At 42.2% G+C, this 19,498-nt stretch overlaps 1 protein-coding gene across 2 annotated transcripts; it reads right to left on the reverse strand.

Moving 5' to 3' along the window:
* Positions 1-1,613: 1,613 nt before the first annotated feature.
* Positions 1,614-19,293, reverse strand: PRPF18 (pre-mRNA processing factor 18). 2 transcript variants are annotated; one of them, XM_032107906.1, is made up of 11 exons: positions 19,188-19,293; positions 16,378-16,455; positions 16,227-16,253; positions 13,385-13,489; positions 12,029-12,142; positions 10,137-10,283; positions 8,365-8,433; positions 7,487-7,627; positions 6,952-7,023; positions 4,605-4,760; positions 1,614-2,273 (listed from the first exon to the last, which is right to left on the reverse strand). In XM_032107906.1, the coding sequence occupies exons 1-11, from the start codon at positions 19,251-19,253 to the stop codon at positions 2,193-2,195; spliced, it is 1,056 nt and encodes a 351-aa protein (XP_031963797.1). In that variant the 5' UTR covers positions 19,254-19,293; the 3' UTR covers positions 1,614-2,192. The 2 variants fall into 2 exon arrangements, with proteins under 2 accessions (XP_031963797.1, XP_031963798.1); XM_032107907.1 differs by lacking the exon at positions 16,227-16,253.
* Positions 19,294-19,498: the final 205 nt, after the last annotated feature.

Genomic DNA, 19,498 nt, shown 5'->3' on the forward strand with positions numbered 1-19,498 from the left:
TGACAGCTGCACCACACCCACTCCTCCCCAAACTAGACTGAGGGTTGGGATTTTTTTGGCTAACAGGCATTATTAACTATTTGATCACAGTCTGGTAGCTGCAATTTGGGGCCATCCAGCTGCAAAGAGCCTCCAACTGCTGATGAAAAGCAGCTGCTGTAACAGTGTCCCCCCCCGGCCTGCCATCCCCCGAGGACCAGAGCTGGCTCTCACGTGCTGGACAGCTGGAAACTCTTACACTGATGTGCCGTGAGAAAGTAGTTCCCAGCTCCTTGGTTCCCCATCCAGCACCATTCCATGGATTGCAAGGGGATAAAGTTTTTCCGTCATGGGATTCATTCAAGCAAGGCGGCTGTATTTCAGGGACTGTCAGCAAGGAGGCACATTGCTTAAATTACATTCTTTAAAACCTGAGCAGACTAAGACATTCCAACCTCAAATTCACATCCCTACAGGAGGTGCATCCCCACTCAAACCTGCACTCAGGGTACCATTAAAATTCTCCTCAATAATTAGCTCTAAGGCAGGAAGGAAAAATCCATCTAGCACTATTACAGATCCCCTAAGGAATCTGCTTCCCACTAAAGCAGACGATACAACACTCCTTAAACCATCCCCTGGCTACTCACTTGCTGCAGCTTCCAGGGAAATTACAGCTCTTCTGAACAAGGGACAATATTGTCCCTCAATTATTTACAGAGTTCAAAACTAAGGTCAAGATGAAGATTTAGAAACAGTTCAGGAAACCGTCTGGGTGGGGAGAGGGATAAAGTTCCGGTGTTACAAATGTTTCCTGTTGTAATAATGCCTCCAAAGAGTATCTGTACAGAGCACTGCAAAGAAAATCATCAGAAACCACTGCTAATGAAATTCTTCCATGCTCTTGGTATCTGCCCAGCTTCTCCCCACAAATCCCCATCTCCTCCCCAAAGGCCCCTCCCCAAGAGCCAGTGAGGTCTCATCAGCCTAATTTTATTACTTCTAAACTCTAAGCTCTCAACATTTTCTCTGGGGTCAAACACTCCAGACTGAAAATCTCCTGTGTCCAAAGAGGCACTTCAGAATCTAAGAGTCTCCAGAAAAACCTGAATTTCTTCAAGATACTCCACCAAACTTTGTGCCAGCTAACATCCCCCAGCATCGTCTCCCTGTGCCATGGGACACTGGGAATACCCACGGCAGACAGGTCAGTCCTTGGGAAGAGGGCACCAGTTCCTGCTCCACGCTGCCAGTTGAGGTGAGGATACAAACAAACCCATTCTCTGGAATAATGACACATTTCTTCAGGAAGCTGTTCTGCTCAAAACTATCAAAGTTTCAATATTTCGCTGTTTATGCAGAATTAGACATCATCCTTCCTAGGAGTTTCTTCACCATTCCCAGTCAGCAGGCACAATGGCAAAGATTTGTGGCTGCTAGAAATACTGTTCATGGTCATGGGAGGTCCTAATTATTTTCTCTGCAATGCCCAGCAGACTGAAAATTTTCTCCAGATGTATAAAAATGGAATTTGAAAGCCTCAAGAGCCATAAGATTACTTCCCCCAAGCCCAGAAGGTTTATATTAAAAATGCTGTTACAAAAAAGAAAAAAAAAAAAGCCAAATCAGATGCATTCAAGATCAAAAACTCTCTGCACTGAGGCTGAGAAATATATAAACCCTTTTTTTTATTCCTGATAAATACCACATGAAAGATTAGCCAATAAAGTCTTTATATTTACAGAAATAACCAAGATTCAGATTCAACTGCTTCCCTCTAATCATCTCCCCACGTCAGTCTCCAATGCAAAAACAGCCAAAAAAAGCTCCACATATGCTCCTTGCAGGGCTGAGACTCACCTAAAGCTCTAAAATATGGGAAACAGTTCAATCAGCACAGTTCCCTGAATAACAAACTGAAATAAAAGCAGTGGTCATGTGCATTGTCCCTTGGTCATTGTCTTGGTCTTAACCTCTTCGAAACCTATCCCTTTGCTGTACATTGGATGTGTTCAGCAAAAAGCAGAGATTTAAAAATAAATCTAAATAAATGGGGCTTGTAAAAAGGAAGCTGTAGAAAATCTCCTGCTTTCTGGTTTTTTTGCAAAGCCCACCCCAAGTTCCTGTTGGTGTTCAGGCTCAAGCTCTGCCTCTTCCATCCTCTCTGGGTCTTGGAGACCGAAATGTGAGTCACACCCGGCCCCCACAGAGCCTCACAGAGCGTTGTACTCCACACACTTGGATGGGTCTGTTGGGAAGTGCTTCTGGCAAATGGTCATGAGCCTCTTCAGCCCCTAGGAATTAACAAAACAAGGACAATTCTGTAATAAGGCTGCAGCTGTTAAACAAACTTAATAACCTACAGTATTCTTAAGCTTAACAAGAAGAATTAAAAAGAAAAGGCTGCTATTTTGGGGTTGGGATTTTTATTTTGGCTGTTATTCTGTTCAAAGTTTCAGGTTCCCTTCAATATTAGAGGAGTTCGTGGCATAATCAAAAAGGCTACAGCTTCAGTCCCAACTGATAAGATTCACAGAGAAGGATCACAGCAATTCTTTAATCCCTCTTTATCACCAAGGGAACAAATGATACCATAATTAAAGATATTTACAAGAAAGCTGAATATTAAAAATAATTCTGAAGAGCAAAAAGCAATTTCTGGCACCAAAACAAGCTGCACAGCAAAGGCAAGAACCAAACACTTCTCAGGAAGACAACTGTGGTACCACACAGGACACCACAGAGGCAAACTGAAGTGGTCAAGGAGAAAGGCAAAATGTGGACTTGTCAGTTCTTTCAAGGCATCAATTGCCAAAAACCAACATGACAGGAACCCTGTGATTATTTTCTTCCAAGTCACACAGAAAAGTCTAACAGAAGAAAGCCTGTGGTGGAAGTGTACTTTAGCAGTGACACTGTACTCCAAGATGGCAGAGTCATGTCCCTTTCATGAGACTCTCCTCATGGAAGGCAGCTCCTCACTCAGGGAAAAATGATTCAGAAGGATAATGCTTTGGCCTTTCCAATGCAAGCAAGCATGGAAAGTCTGTCCCAGCACCATAATGACTCCTTGTTTGGGATGTTACCACTCCAGGGTGCTGTAATCAGGAACAAATTAGCTTCATGTAGCCACTGGGTACAGGTAATAAATATCCCATGCTCCAGTTGGAGCCAGACTCGTTAAACAAGACCCAATATTTAAAACCAACACAGAAAACATACATGTTTGAAGCCAACTTCGTCTTGGTGCTTCAGTGAGTTTTGTAATTCAGAAGCAGAGATACGAAATTCACAGTGGGAAGATGAACTCAAGGATTTCCTAGGCCAACAGATGTAGCCCCAAAAGCAGAGAAGGGACAAACTGAGGAGTTCACACACATCTTCCACAAGGCATGTTATGTTAAGAAAGACCAAGCAACACTCCAGAGGAGAGATCTTTCAGCTCCAGGTGTGGCAAATGGACAGAGAAGGCCAATTATTGAGCAGCCTGGTCTAGTGGAAGGTTCCCCTGCCAGGGCAGTTGCACTTGATGGTCTTTTAAGGTCTCTTTCAAACCAAACCGTTCTGTGATTCTATGAATTATTCACTATTATGATTATGCAGATTAACACAGACCACAACAACATGATTTAGTTTAAAGCTACTTCATACATTAAATACTTGCAAGCATAACTGGAGCCTGTCTCTGAAGATGCATAATCCACATGCCAATTTTCACCTTACAAAATAATTGGTCAAATTTAATTTGTTGTCTCTGTAAGTGTCTGGAGCTCCCTCTGACTTCACAATGATATTTTTTCAGGTTATGCTATTAAAAACTAGAGTTGAAGAGAAACCAAAGGCTATACTTGCAGCCCAAATACAGACTCAAAGCAGAAAGGGAAGTTGCATTTTGCAAGCAATTTCCTTCCAGACATCTGCAGAAGCTGAAAAGCAACAGGAGTCCTGCTGCTGCAGAAGGAAGACATTTATGTAAACCTCCCCTACCAGGAGCTCTGAGCTCCATGATGCTGCTCTGGAGGCTTCAGAGTCAATCCAGAAGGTTTTTATCTGAATGAAACTGCAACTGGCAAGAGCCAAATACATTTAACAATACAAAGAGAGAAGGCTTGTTTCCTCAGACCTGTCCACCCGCTGTGTTAAAAGTCAGAGTAGAAAAACAGCACTGCTACTAATTCTACAACCAGAAGTCCATATGAGTGTGAAGATACATAGGAGGAACTAAACCTGGAATTTTGAGCCAGACTGCTGAACTTATTTATGAATGCATTTATCTAGTTGCAGAAATAGTCAGAAGGACTGCATTTTACAGTATTAAATTCTGTGCATGATGTTTAAACCACAAGTTAAGCAGTGAGGGACCTCCGGAAAATCAAGCCTGTCTTCACAGCTGCTTTGGTGCTCATGCAGGATCACAGCAGTTCAGAAAAACCCATCAGACTGTTCCTGGCCCAGCACTGAAGAGCCTTCAGGTCCAGCATGACCTACCTATTAACTGGACGTTATGCTTGACCCAAACTAAACCTGTCCATTTCTAAGACCTTTTACCGCATCACCTGACACAGATGTTTCTCAAAGACCCCCCAAGAAAAGCAGACATGTTGAATTTCCAAAGCTGACATTACCTGTATGTATTTCCTTTGAGTTTCATCGTTGAGCACGTGGGCCACGTGCTTGGAGAAAATCTTCTCACGGCCCGTCCGCGCGTGGATGCCGACCATGGTGACGCCGATGGGCCAGGGAGCGTTCCCAATGGCCATCTGCAGGTAGGCATCATTTGCCTGGAGAAGGAAGGGCATCACTGAGCACCACAGGAACAACACTGCACAGAGCAGAGCATTTTTGCACTGCCAGGTGCAGTAAAACACCCGTTCCAGTCTCTCTGATCTGGTGTCATGACATGGTATTAACCAACTGCACAACACACCTTCCCACACTGAACTCCAAGGGAAGCAAGGACTCTGGATTTTCCATTATGGAAAAAAAAAGGCACTGGATAAGGCAGTCTGGTTACCTTGATTAAAACTAAGGTATACTCAGATTATTTTTGACTCAGCCATCTCTGGTTAAATTAGGTTACAACTAGGTTACATTTGTAACCATGTTTATATGGCCAGAGCAGCACCAGCAGTAAACCAATCAGGAGTTTCCCCATCAAGAGCACAGCGCCCGTTTTAAAGCTGTAACAGACAACATTCCTGGGGAAACACAGGGATAAAACTCGAAGGGAAAATTAATAGAAAGAAAGGGAGAAAGGAAAAGGAGTACAGAGCTTAAAAAAAAAACAGCATAACAACTGAGAACCAGCAAGTGATAGATGCAATTACAGAAAAAAACTGAAGGATGTGGCACAGGACATTCCTTCTCTATTAGAGAGCAGCTACAAAACTCACTGATAAAGAGTTCATTTATCACCTCCTATTCAGAAACTAGACAATAAGAAGTAGCAATCATGACCAGTGGGTGCAGATTCTTTCCAGCTGGCACTGAACAAACTGGGAGGTAAATAATGAACGAGGCAGGGGGTTGCAGACAGAGCTAAATCTGAACAGGGGACAGGACTTAGTCATCACCTACATGAGGCGGATTCTGAACAGTCTTAGTCAAATACCTACTTGCTGACTTAAATATACTTTTGTGATGAAACAGTATGTGCACATGCAATTAAAGACCCTTGCAGGACTGTCACAACAGGGTTAATTAGGGCTGAGTGGACAACTTGCATTCTGGCATTTGCCTGCTGTCAACACGTTGATTTCAAAATTAAAACCTTTTAAGCTTTTCAACTAACAAAGCAGAAAGAATTTGTGGCTGACAGTACTCACGAGGCTGCAGAGAGCAAGCAGCAGGCAAAAAGAGACAAGTCTCTTAGAAAGCAAAATTGAAAAGGATGTGAGTATCTGTAAAAGCACAAGACTCATCAGCCTAATTTAAAAAAAAAAAAAAAAAAGAAACACCAAAACATCCAAAGGTGTATTCAAGTCATCCAAATATCTCTGTGAAGTTTACTTAAAGCCAAGCACCTCCAGGAGAGAGAAGCACTGCTGATTAACCCAGAGATACACCACATTCCTGCATGCTCATTAGTTTGAGAAGGTCTTGGAAAGGGAATTTCCACATAAAGATGACAACCAAGAGAAAAGAAATGCCTCCAAATAAAACCTCACTATCATACATCCCACATGTTCAGTTCTACTTCCAAATGATTTGGATTAAATTTGCCTTAGGCCATATAAAGTTTTTTCTGTATCAAAAGCAGGTTTCCTTGCTTACTTGACAAATTACGCCAAATCCTCACAAGAATAGTAAGAAATACTAGAAACTTAAAGGCAAAAGACAGCTCAGTTTCCTCTGCACACACAAGCTGCTTCAGCAAATGCTATTGGTATTTGAGTTTCACTTCTGAAGGCAGCTACAAATAAAACCTAACATTGCCTTTGATCTTGTGTCCCAAAGTACTTCTGCCTCCTCCAGTGAACAGACTTTGTCCAAAAAATCTTCCTATTAACTTACCTCAACCTTACCAGGCCATCTAATGCGAGTGTAGACAAAGAAAGGGACAGTAACTCACATTCAGCTTCATATTCAGTAACTCAGTTTGCCTCAATTAATTCCTAATTAATTAATCATCAACACCCGATTGCTATTTATTCATTACCTTCATTTAACCTTAGAATATCAGGTTTCCCCTAGAGGAATGCTCTGCCACTTCATATACGCATCTCTGAGAAAAATTTTCTTCATGTTTGCAAAGCTCTGCAGTTTCACGAATCTCAGAAAATCTTCTGTCAGGCTGTGGATCAAACACTACTTGGAACCTAATATTTCACAGCCATTTTTCATTTTGTTGGGATAGATGTTGTATTTCCAGCTATGCATTTTCAGAATTAGAAAAAAATGGGAATGCTGAAGCAATAAACTCAATCTTTTACAACAAGACAGCGTGAACATGATGGAAGAGTGCAAACATACCTTAACGTATTCTCTTTGCAACATGAACTTAATAATATCTGTTATCGATTCTTTGATGTCTGCAGGAAGTGTCTACATCAGAGAGGGAAAAAAAAGAACCACACATTTACTTCAGGACAGCAGCTCAGGAAAATCATCTTACTCAGCATTTACACAAAGTTTAGCAACTACCCTTGCTTGAGGACTTTCACAAAGGAAACCATGTTCATTATTCATATGAAGGATCTGAAGCAGGAGAGGTTAAGTGGTTACACCTGGCAGCTGATGGCAAAGTGCAAAATGCAACCTCAATTCTCTGTCATGTTTTCAACCCAGTGAGCAGGTGCTGCTTTAAACAACAGCTGGAAAACTCGTGGGTGGACAGATTTCACTGATCGAGATAAGGTCAGAAGTGGGCATCAGGAGCTCTAGATACAGAAACTGTGACCAACTCATTATCCCCTCTCCTTCAGTGAGGCTCACACTGCCCTAGAAAGGGCACTAATGCTAGGCACTCGGAAAGCAAAAGTTGAAGCAGCATTTAAAGGTGATTTACCCTTTTGCGGAGCTTTCTGAAGAGAGGCCTCAAGTAGGACTCTGTCTGCTTCTGAGTGGCGCTGTTCAGCTTCCCCTGCACGCCGCGTTTCACGTAGTCCTCTCTGGCATTCAACTCCTTGGCCCAAACTCCCAGGAGGAACTGCAGGGAACAAGCACATCTGTGTCATGGTGCCATCTAGTGACTTCCTCAGGCAGAACACAGGTTAAGTCACCAAGGCAAAATGAGTTTTTTGGTGAAATCTGAGTTAAGAAGGTAAAACCTCTTTCAGAAAGATAGGAAAGGAGGGACAGGAACAACCCTCTTGTCTTAAATGTACACACACAAATTAAAGCTTCAACTCTTGCTGTGACTTTGATGACCACAACAGTTATACAGGCACCGGCTGACTTGGCTGAGAGGCAACACAGGTTTCTTGCCAGGAAACAAGGAAACAATTTCTGCCATCCACTTGAACCTGTGGACTTCCTTTAAAACTCTAATTTCACTAATAGTATCAGGTGACATTCCAATTCAGCTTGCACTGTTCCAAGGAAACTCCTCTGAAGGTTTTGATGCCACAGTACTACACAGAGGCAACTACTGACAACTGCCTCAAATACCACACAAAAATCAAAACTGTATTTATTTTGTCTGGAAAAGCACGACCAGATTTTGAAGAACGCTGCTCTCCCAAGAGCTCCTTCCCAGATCTGGCACAAGCCACTGTTGTGACTAACAAAGGCTGTAGAGTGCCAAGCATTTCAAAAAACCCATATCTTACACGTAACATGTGAGTTTTTCCTCTCAAGCAGCTGAAACCCACTCTTTTATTCCTGAAATATATCTGCATGGCAGTAATAATATGACACAGCTACAGAATAATTAGAGTCTGTTACCTTCAAGAACTTTGTTATGATGTCCATATCATAGTGATCATCACCCCGTCCTAAGGATTCTCCCAAAGCCTGGAACAGGGGGAAGAAAGGGCCATTATTTTTACTTTGTCTAGTTTGCCAGCACCACGACAGCAGAGCATGGTTCACTACACATGAACTGCAATAAATTCCACCAGAAATCCCAAACACTGGTCATGAAACAGAATGAAACAGCTACAAATGCTACTGAAATTCATTAATCTATTAAGAACATTTACATCACAATGCCAATATGATTATTTCTGAAAAGTCGATGCAACAGTAGTTCTTCAGTCATTAACTACTAAATTATTGGCATGATTAGCAGCTGTCTGACAGCACTGTATTAAGGGGAACTGTGGGTGCACTGCATTTTTTGAGATCCCCAAAGCCATCAATTAACCTAATTATTTTGTTATGCTATTTCAATTCTCTGATGTACTGGGGCTTTTTACCATTTAATTGCAACTGTGAATTTGAGGGAACAAATCTAAAACAAAAACCCAAAACCAAGCAAAAGACCACTAAAAAAACCCAGCTATATGCTCCAATACTCCAGCTTCCTGCCAAAACCTCAAAACTGTAAATACTAACAGCAAGTTTTATAAACATTTTCCAGTAGGTATAGTTGGATTTATAATCTATTTCCACTGCCCTCACATTTCCAAAGTGAGTTTTATTTCAAAAAATCTTCTAGATTTGGAGCCAAATTCAATGTAAGCCTTTACGCTCAAGGCAATGCTGTTAAAGCAGCATAAAATTAAGACACAGTGTTTTCAAACTTTTTAGAAAAAGACTTTTGCATGGCTCAAACCAAGCCTGCCCTACTACCACAAAAAGGGGTTATTTTGAGAGCTAACAGATCAATAAAATGCAGCTCCATTACAACTGCTGCTATCTATTCTGGTACTGCAGTTACTTTAAACCAGAACCCCTGGCACCATAACAAAAAAACCCAGACTATTTCTTAATAATAATGTACTCACTTCAGCTTTCAGTTATAAATCGTATTATTTCTTAAACATACTTTTGGAAGGACGTTACGAAGATTAACTCCTACAAAGCGTTTTGAAGATTAAGGGTAAAAGTCTTCAGCTCAAGTTAATGTGCTTTTCAAAACACTACCCTGAAATACAGGTGCTGAATGCATTTCCTGGCACTCACTCTCCATTCACTCACACAAACACCACAGGATTCTTTCAGAACAGAGTAGCCATTTGCACTCAAGTTTCTGGGACACATTATCTCTGCACTTCTTATATTTCCTGCAGTCTGCCTAGTTCTGATGCTCTTTTTTTTTCTGTCCTAGATGTTTTCACATCAAACATTCTTTCTCTGTGTCTGTTTTTCAGAATCTTTCTTCCTTGTATAGGGAAAATTAATTGGTACTGGCCTTATTACCCTCTCAAATATTCATTGGAAAGGCTTTGAAATTTATGATCAGGTAATGTATTGCAATTAACCTCTCTACTTATGAAACCCCTGGAGAATGAATCTTAACTGCATCTCTGCAGGCAACACCTGTCCCCTTTGGGATCAGGTGTTGTAAACAAAGACCACTTAAGTTTTCACTTGTCTATTGTAGGCACCTACAGTGCAACTCCAGGTTTAGAAACCTAAATTTTTTCTTGAAGAATACTTCAGAATGCCTAAGTCAGCTGTTGAAAAGGAGGTAATTTTGTCTGAACAATTCTGAAGCTTTCTCACAGCAACATACTAGATCTAACATCCCTTAGTTATGATCTATCCCATACTTCTAGTTCTTCAATAGTAGTATTCTCCTCATGGACTTTCAGGTCATTCTGGGAGTCATCATCTCCTGCTTCTTGGCCGCCTACAATTTCATTCAGATACTGCTGATCAATCTTATCCAAAGCAGCCTTCAGGTCATTTCTCAGACCCTAAAAAACAGAAAAAAAAAAAAAAAGTCTGATTTACAAAAAAACCCTCAGGTAAATAGAAGCAGTACAGTACTGTCACTGTGAGCATCCAACTTCTGTTGAAGGCGCAAATTCTCTAAAGCATGCATAAGGGTTTAGCCTTGTTGTTTGAATTTAACTGAACTCCAAGAACAGTTTCTGCTTCAGGACTTAACAAAAAGCAGGTGCATGAACTTCTGCAGTGTTCATACCTATGAAAAAGACTTTTTACAGTATTTTCACCAAAGAAAGCCTGGAGGGTGGAATCAGCCTCTAGGACTTTCTTCAAGTAATTTTCTCCAAGCAGTGCACTAAATCACCCCAAAACAAACAAAAACCAGACCATAACCATCATCATCAAACCTCCACATCTGCCCTGAAAAAAGCTGTAAATAAGGTAACACTCCTTCAGTGCTAGACATAAAACAATTATGTTGTTTCCCTTTAATACAAATTATTTAAACGTAGCAGAATGTTCTATATAGATTCACTGTTTAAAACCCTCAGCTTTAGAAGAGATGATTAAAAAAACCAGAATCAGTTTAAAACCATATATATAAAGTTAAAAGGTACTTTCAAACAGAACATAAAACTCGCCTTAGTCACAGTTGAAGGATTTGCCTTCTTGTCTTGATACATAAAATATAAAGCTCTATAAAGGAGTATGACATTTCTTACTCTCTGATAAATTCAGCCACTCCACAGGGAATGGATATGCACAGTTACTTCCCCTCTTCTATCATCATACTTGGCTGTCTGCAGCATTTCTATTAATCATTTAGTTACTCTAAAAATGCCTGAACCACAAGGCTGGTTGACTAAGCAACATGTAGAATCCCTAGACAGCAACAGGAGTGACTGAAGCATTTAAGAAAAATCCAGTACAACCCTATTTATGGGCTCTCTATTTCCTAATCCTGCTCCTGTGATCGATGTCGCTGGAGGGAAAGCTTTCATTAGCAGAGCTTTTATTTCTAGATCTGCTTATCTTTATTTTAAAGACTTGGAGAGGAAAAGGCTTTCGTTTTATGGGCAGCCCCAGGAAAGACATTAAAACAATTCAGCTTGCCACAAATTAGGGAAGAAAATGCAAATTGTCACTCTGTTAGTAAGGTTGTAGATTTGGTTAACAGTAAATGCAGAACAAGCCCCAACTGCATCTCCTCACTTAACAGATAATTTCTTAAGACAAAAAGAATAAATTAGTTGTATCTTCAAGTCAGTTTTTGAGTTGACGGCTACTTTAAAGGGAAGGGGGGAAAATGACATTTCTATAACAAGTTATAGCTCTGGAATCCAAGGATTTGAAAAATCATTTATATCCCATAGAGACAGTATGCAGTCCTGCTCTTACTTACCTCTGCCTTCTCAGGGATGCACAAAATCACAAATACAGGGTTATTTTAACAGTAAAGGACTGTTCTCTGCTCATTAAAAAGCAGGGGCAGCACAAGCTGAGGTATTAGTGCCACCTGAAGGTCCCTTTTCCAACTGACAAGGGCCTGGAATGTTTCTAAGGCTGAGCTCTCTAACGTAATTGCGCACAAAACTCTGATATTTAACATAGTTTCTCAGCAAATAAATGAAACAAGAGCACATATTCTCTTTGCTGTCGATTACTGCTTCCTCCTAAAAATTAACAGTTACTGAAAATGATTTTCGGTAACTTTTATAGGGTTACTCATTGATTATCCCACCACAAATAACTAACTAAGAGCCAGTCTTACCTTGTTCACTTCAGGTGCAAGAATTTCTATCTTCCTCAGACGTTGAAATGCATCATAATCTGTTTCTCCAAACAGCCTGATGGGCTCACCCCTCTCTCGTAACCTCCTGATAACCTGAAAAGAATCAAAGCACTCCCTGATGCATAAAGGAAGCAAAATAAAATCCAGAATGACAGATTTATTTACTTTGCTTGGAATAACAAGCTGAGCTGGACTGGAGAGGAAATGGCGATATTTTAAGCAGTAGAAAAATGTTCCAGACACTTTACAATCTAAATATAAAGTTCCCATGGTATTTCAGTGAAAGGTCATTCCAAATATTACCAACCCAAATTTTGCATAAAATCCCAGGCTGTTTGATACAGCTGAACTTCTTCCTGCTCTGACTTGTTCAAACAAATACACAAAAATCATCCCTCTGGCAGAGCTTAAAAACCATTTTCAAAATCACAAAGGAACTTGACAATTATTTCCCTCACTTATTTGTCTTGGCAATAAAAATACTAACTGGGCTACAGGTTGTCCCAGCACAACTAAAGATGATCTGCTGAAAATCCCCACCATTAAGCATTTGGGAAATATGGAGTCCCATAATCTAATGGGATAGTTACTTTAAAAGTAGATATAACAGAAGTGAAAAAGCCTTCTTCAACTTGATTCAAACCTCAAACCAAACACAAAACCAATATCCCCCATTACAAGTCCTGTAAAAAACTGAATATCCTGCCAAATTAAGGGGACGTGTGACATGCTTGGGTGACCTCAGCTGTGAATTTCAGTATTCCCAAGATTAGAGTGTATTCTGTACTTCTGAACTTCCTGCTTCTGCTCTGGGGTGTGGATCTGTTTGTGAACTTAAACCCACATAGGCATTTTTATCCTTAGAAAAAGCAAAGAACATCCAAGCTGCTCTGGCTTTAGGACTGTTTCTTCTAGAGGCTAAGGTGAACTTCCAAAACTTAGTTTCTAAATTTGTGTTCAGACCAATGAGTTACAAAGAAAAGAAGCTCAGGGGGAAAAAAATCTTGGAAAAAGCATGCCATCTTCAGTACTATCCAAGGATAATGCTGATACTCAGGGTACCACTCTGAAAGAGCTGTAAAATGTTACACAACATCTGTGTAAATCCCTGTAACAGAGAGGCTTTAACCATCTGTACTTCCCATGCATTCAATTAGACAACAGACCCCTGATAAACAAAGATGATCATTAATTGCTGACTGCAAAAATAGAAGCTTATTATTTAATAAAACTGCCATTAAAAGTACAGTTCACTGGATGAAAACAGCTCTAACAAGAAATTTCAGGTACATTTGCTGTAAACTCAAGGAGTCTGTTTATGGTGATTGATTTTACCTCCTGCCTGGAAAGAGTCATTGGTAACTTTTCCTCTGCCAGTTCAAGTTCCAGCACTGGATTTGACGTAGTCAGTGGTTTCTCCTCCTCTTCCTCCTGCTGTACCTACATTCAACAAACAGAGTTACTCACATGCAAAGGAAACAAACCCACATGTTGATGAGAAATGATGGGAAGATACAGAACTCTGGAACACAGACTTTAGTACGACAATATAAACCTTTAGTTTCATAGTTTTATGGTCCATAATTGAACCTCACAGAACAATAAAAGTTCTTGACAGTATCAGTAATTAATTAACACTTCTGTAGGTTGCAGGAAGCAGTCTCTCCAGCAAACAGAAAGGACAATTGCTGAAGTTTGGCTGTCACTTTAGCAGGCAGATGCCAAAAACAGCAAATCCACCCTCTGCCTGTTGATTCCTGCCCCTGTTCCATCCTCCCTACCCATGCAACACCATTTACATTGCTGTGTGATGAACCAGAAGGGGGAAATGATTCAAAGAGAAAATAATCTGAGAAATACAAATACTGGTACTATTCCCACCCGGCTTCACCTCCTCATCCAGATTCCCAGGACCAGCACATGCACAGACACAAGAACAGGAAGGAAAACCCCAGGGCAGGGTGAGAGTGGAGCTGCTTCTTCCAGTGTCAGTGTCAGTTACAGTGTTTATTACCTTCAGCTTCAGCGAGCTGCAAACGATTAGCAGCGATCCACAGTTTCTGTTGGGTCTTGAGATGTAATGCACCTCTCTAATCTTTTTTTAGGTAATGCACCTCTTTAACAACCTTGCCAGCTTCTTGCAGGTTAAAAAAAAAAAAACAAAAAAGACACAACTCCTCATAGGAATGGGATACCATTAATAATTTCTCTTAGTCTAAAAGAAGGTCCCTGAATCAAACAGAGCATTCCTTCTTCATTATTCAGTATTTTAATAATGCAAAACAACTCTTTGATCAAAGTAACTTTGAGACAGCAGCCATGTAACTACAGTTCCCTGTATAAGCTCAAATTCAACACTTCTGACAGCAGGAGCAGATTGCTGGTGGTAATATTCCTATAATAAGGAAATATCTCCAGTGTTCACTCATATCTTGGTTTTTCTCAGATTTCTTATTAGAATTTATTTCCTTTCTGTACTTACTAAAAGGGAAACAATCCAATTAATCCTAGAGCACCCTGCAGCATTCCCTGTGCATGGGCAGCCTGGTTCTGGGTTGACCAGTTTGAGGACGGTACTGGACAGAATTATTTTTTTTTTCCTGAAGAGGCTTTTTAATTCTTTCAGGCCACAGTGCCAGCCTTGCACTTAGGTGTCAGTGTGACTCCATGTGCCTGGAAGGATCCACCCCTGGGGCTCCAGCTGTAAGATTCAGCCACAAATCTACATTCAATGCTGTATTAGCAAACACAGAAAAAAATCAATCCTACAACCACAGGTGTTTGGAATGAACAAGGGAAAGACAATTAAATCAATGTTTATCAAGGGAGGGAGAAAATAAAACTTCATCAATGCAGGGAAGGAAGAATTGACAGGGGACAGAAAATACGGAAAAACCGTGTAAAATTTTTTTTAAAAAATATACTCCCGTGGCAGAAAGTATATACAAATTTTAACTTACAAACATTCTTGAAATCATAAAGAGACAGCAGCACTGGGAGAAAAGATTTGATCCACTCTGTCAGCTGGACTCCAAGTCATAAGCAGTATCTTTACCACAGTTATTTTTGTTTCAGTGCTTTCTTCAAGCAAGTGAAATTATTCCAACTTATTAAGTCTAAGCAAAGTAAAAAGGCACCTGAATTCAAAAAGAAATCAGTCTGTGTTCCATGGCTCATTAACAGAGTAAAGAACAAATGCATAAATGTGGGAGGCTCTAAAAAGATACTAAATTTAACAAAGTAACTTATTTTAAAACCATTTGCAGGGTTACATTTCACACCAAAACTGGTGCTGCAGCAGCACAGGTCACACCACTTTAAACACATCAGGTTCTGAAAAATTCAAGCTAATGCTCAAAAGGCATCAGGCAGCCATTTCCACTTGGAAGTGACTGGATTCACAGAACTTTCCCATGACTTTATGCTGCGCATTCCGAGAATCATTTTGGCATTGATGTTCAAATATTCACAAACAGATCAAGGTTTCAGAATAAGTCACTAATTGGGTAAAGGTCACTTGAAAACAAAGCTCCTATTTGTGCCCTCTAACAGCAAACAGGATTATGAAACTGTCTTCCCCAGGGAATGCATTCCCCCTCCCAGACACCCTGTCAGGCAGGCAGGCACACACACTTGTAAAAGACAACAACATTCTTTCCATTTCAGTAAACTCTTGCCCTGACACCGTTACAAGGCAGATAAAGCCTTCCAGATCACCCATTTGTTGCAAAATGCACCCGAGGTTACCAAGTGTTTCTAATATTTTGCCAACAAGAACATAAATGCTGTTGTTGCACAGCTTCAGTTCTGGGTGGTTAATGGCCAAAACGCAAACACAAATTTATGAGAGTTGGCAGATGTTTTTGATGCACACCCACACCATACTGATTTCTTTTGGACACTCTGACAATGACAATGGGATAAAATTATCCAAATGTATCCATTTATCTCAAAAAGGGGAGGAAGGTGGCTATATCAGATCCAGGGTTCATGCCTAACAGCACAATTTAAAAAGAAAGGAAGACAAGCTTTGATCCCAAGCCACTTCATGCTTTCCACAAATAAAAAACAAACCAAAGAAAAAAAAGAAATAAAAGCCAAACCATAACATAAACTTAAGTAGATGTACGTCATGCATATCTTTTCCTGCATTGAAAATGGTTTTGGAAAGTCATACCTCTCCAGGTGGCTTCTCATTTACAGGCTAATGTATAACATTAACAGATTGAACAAAGAACAACAATTATCATTAACAACATTGATACTGTTGATAAAAAATGCAGACTTCAAAATAAACACACCAAGTCCTGGAAGAACCATTTCCATACCTTGTAGCCACATCTCTGGAAGTAGGCCTCCTCTTCCTTTTTAGCTAACTCACTGCGTTTGAAATACTTCTTATTTCCCTAAAAGAGAGGAGAGCTGTTACCAGTTCACAGTTTTGCACAGTTGGGCAAAAATGGCTCAAACATTCTTACTTGGCTTGGTGAATTCAGCTACATCCTGTCCCAGAGATGGCTACACTGCCACAGAAAGGGAACTAGTTAGAAACACCTCTGAAATCAGCAATATAGAGTTATTTTGCAGGATAGATGTATAAGCAAAATTAAAAGTACAGTGTGCTTGCCAGAAAACACAAGTTTTTTGTCATGTAAGGCCTTGGTGATCATTGGTGTAAAGCTTCACTTCAGATGCGCACAACCAGGCCCAGGTTGTTTAGATAAACCATACAAAACACATCATTTGACATTAAACCAAGGAGGTGGGGGAAATCACCTTTGTACAGTATATTTTAAAAGCTTGCTTGGAGCACCACTGTAGAAATGTGCCTGAAAAGACATTTCAGACACACAACAGCTGGAAAATGTGGCCACCCCACAGCATTCTCCTTGATTAGTACAAACTACAACTTCTTCCTTCACGCTTTGCCCGACAACAGCCTCCAATGGCAGCTCCCTACCTCAGCCTCTGACACCAAAACCCAAAATCAGACACACCTGAAAGGGGCTCTGCTGTACTGTGGGGGTTTTTAGGCACACACATACCACTCAGACCCTACCCATATATGGGGTTTATAGGTGTACACACACCGCTCAGACCCTACCCATATATGGGGTTTTTAGGTACACACACACCGCTCAGACCCTACCCATATATGGGGTTTTTAGGCACACACACACCGCTCAGACCCTACCCATATATGGGGTTTTTAGGTGTACACACACACCGCTCAGACCCTACCCATATATGGGGTTTTTAGGTGTACACACACACCGCTCAGACCCTACCCATATATGGGGGTTTTAGGCACATCCGCACCGCTCAGACCCTACCCATATATGGGGTTTTTAGGTACACACACACCGCTCAGACCCTACCCATATATGGGGGTTTTTAGGTGTACACACACCGCTCAGACCCTACCCATATATGGGGTTTTTAGGTGTACACACACCGCTCAGACCCTACCCATATATGGGGTTTTTAGGTGTACACACACACCGCTCAGACCCTACCCGGATATGGGGGTTTTAGGGACACACACACCGCTCAGACCCTACCCATATATGGGGTTTTTAGGTGTACACACACCGCTCAGACCCTACCCATATATGGGGTTTTTAGGTACACACACACACCGCTCAGACCCTACCCATATATGGGGTTTTTAGGTACACACACACCGCTCAGACCCTACCCATATATGGGGGTTTTTAGGTGTACACACACCGCTCAGACCCTACCCATATATGGGGTTTTTAGGTACACACACACCGCTCAGACCCTACCCATATATGGGGGTTTTAGGTGTACACACACACCGCTCAGACCCTACCCGGATATGGGGTTTTTAGGTGTACACACACACCGCTCAGACCCTACCCATATATGGGGGTTTTAGGTACACACACACCGCTCAGACCCTACCCGGATATGGGGTTTTTAGGTGTACACACACACCGCTCAGACCCTACCCATATATGGGGGTTTTAGGTGTACACACACACCGCTCAGACCCTACCCGGATATGGGGTTTTTAGGTACACACACACCGCTCAGACCCTACCCATATATGGGGTTTTTAGGTACACACACACCGCTCAGACCCTACCCATATATGGGGGTTTTAGGTGTACACACACCGCTCAGACCCTACCCGGATATGGGGTTTTTAGGTACACACACACCGCTCAGACCCTACCCATATATGGGGGTTTTAGGTGTACACACACCGCTCAGACCCTACCCATATATGGGGTTTTTAGGTACACACACACCGCTCAGACCCTACCCATATATGGGGTTTTTAGGTACACACACACCGCTCAGACCCTACCCATATATGGGGGTTTTAGGTGTACACACACACCGCTCAGACCCTACCCATATATGGGGGTTTTTAGGCACACACACACCGCTCAGACCCTACCCGGATATGGGGTTTTTAGGTACACACACACCGCTCAGACCCTACCCATATATGGGGGTTTTAGGTGTACACACACACCGCTCAGACCCTACCCGGATATGGGGTTTTTAGGTACACACACACCGCTCAGACCCTACCCATATATGGGGGTTTTAGGTGTACACACACCGCTCAGACCCTACCCATATATGGGGGTTTTAGGTGTACACACACACCGCTCAGACCCTACCCATATATGGGGGTTTTAGGCACACACACACCGCTCAGACCCTAGCCGGGTATGGGGTTTTTAGGTGTACACACACACCGCTCAGACCCTACCCGGATATGGGGGTTTTAGGCACATCCGCACCGCTGAGACCCTACCCGGGTATGGACAGAACGCGGCTGTGAGGAGGACAGAAACCATACTCTGTTCACCAAAGATCGCACTGACTTTTCTCATCTCTCGGTGCCCGAAACAAACTAAACCACCGCCAAAAGGCCACGGGACACAACGAGGCTGAAGCCAGGCTGCATCCGCGCCCCCAAACTCCTCCTGGCTCTACCGAGCCCATCCTGGCTCATCCCGTGTTTGGGAAACCCGGCCCTGGGCCGCTCCGCGCCCCCTTCCCCGGCCCCTCCCAGCCCGCTCCCGCCTCAGCTCCGCCGCCCTCCCACGGGCCCACACCCCAGGCGGCTCCTGGTCTCCATGCCGGCCGCCCTCACCCCCAGGAGCTCCTTCTCCTCCAGCTGCTGGCGCTTCCTGCTGATCTCCCGCTTCAGGATGTCCATGGCGGCCTCGGGAAGTGCCGCAGGAAAACAACACCGTCACTTCCGGGGAGGCCACGCCGCCGCAGGGCGCCCCCTGGTGGGTGGGAGGAGCGGCGGGATGGGGGGGGAGGTGTCTGTCAGTCCCAAGCGACAAATGGACAGGACGAGAGGAGATGGCCTCAAGTTGTGCAAGCAGACGTTTAGATTGGATTTGAGGAAAAGTTGCTTCAATATCCACGTAATATCATACTGTTGTTGGAAGCAGA

This window comes from Corvus moneduloides, chromosome 4 (assembly GCF_009650955.1).
Source record: "Corvus moneduloides isolate bCorMon1 chromosome 4, bCorMon1.pri, whole genome shotgun sequence".
Lineage (NCBI taxonomy): Eukaryota > Metazoa > Chordata > Aves > Passeriformes > Corvidae > Corvus > Corvus moneduloides.

Coding starts and splice junctions, on each gene's coding strand:
- PRPF18 (XM_032107906.1), bottom strand. CDS start 19,253: ATGGACATCCTGAAGCGGGAGATCAGCAGGAAGCGCCAGCAGCTGGAG. Junction 16,456..19,187: donor AGGAGAAGGAGCTCCTGGGG/GTGAGGGCGGCC, acceptor CCTCTCTTTTAG/GGAAATAAGAAGTATTTCAA. Junction 4,761..6,951: donor TGCAAAGAGAATACGTTAAG/GTATGTTTGCAC, acceptor TTCCTTCTCCAG/GCAAATGATGCCTACCTGCA.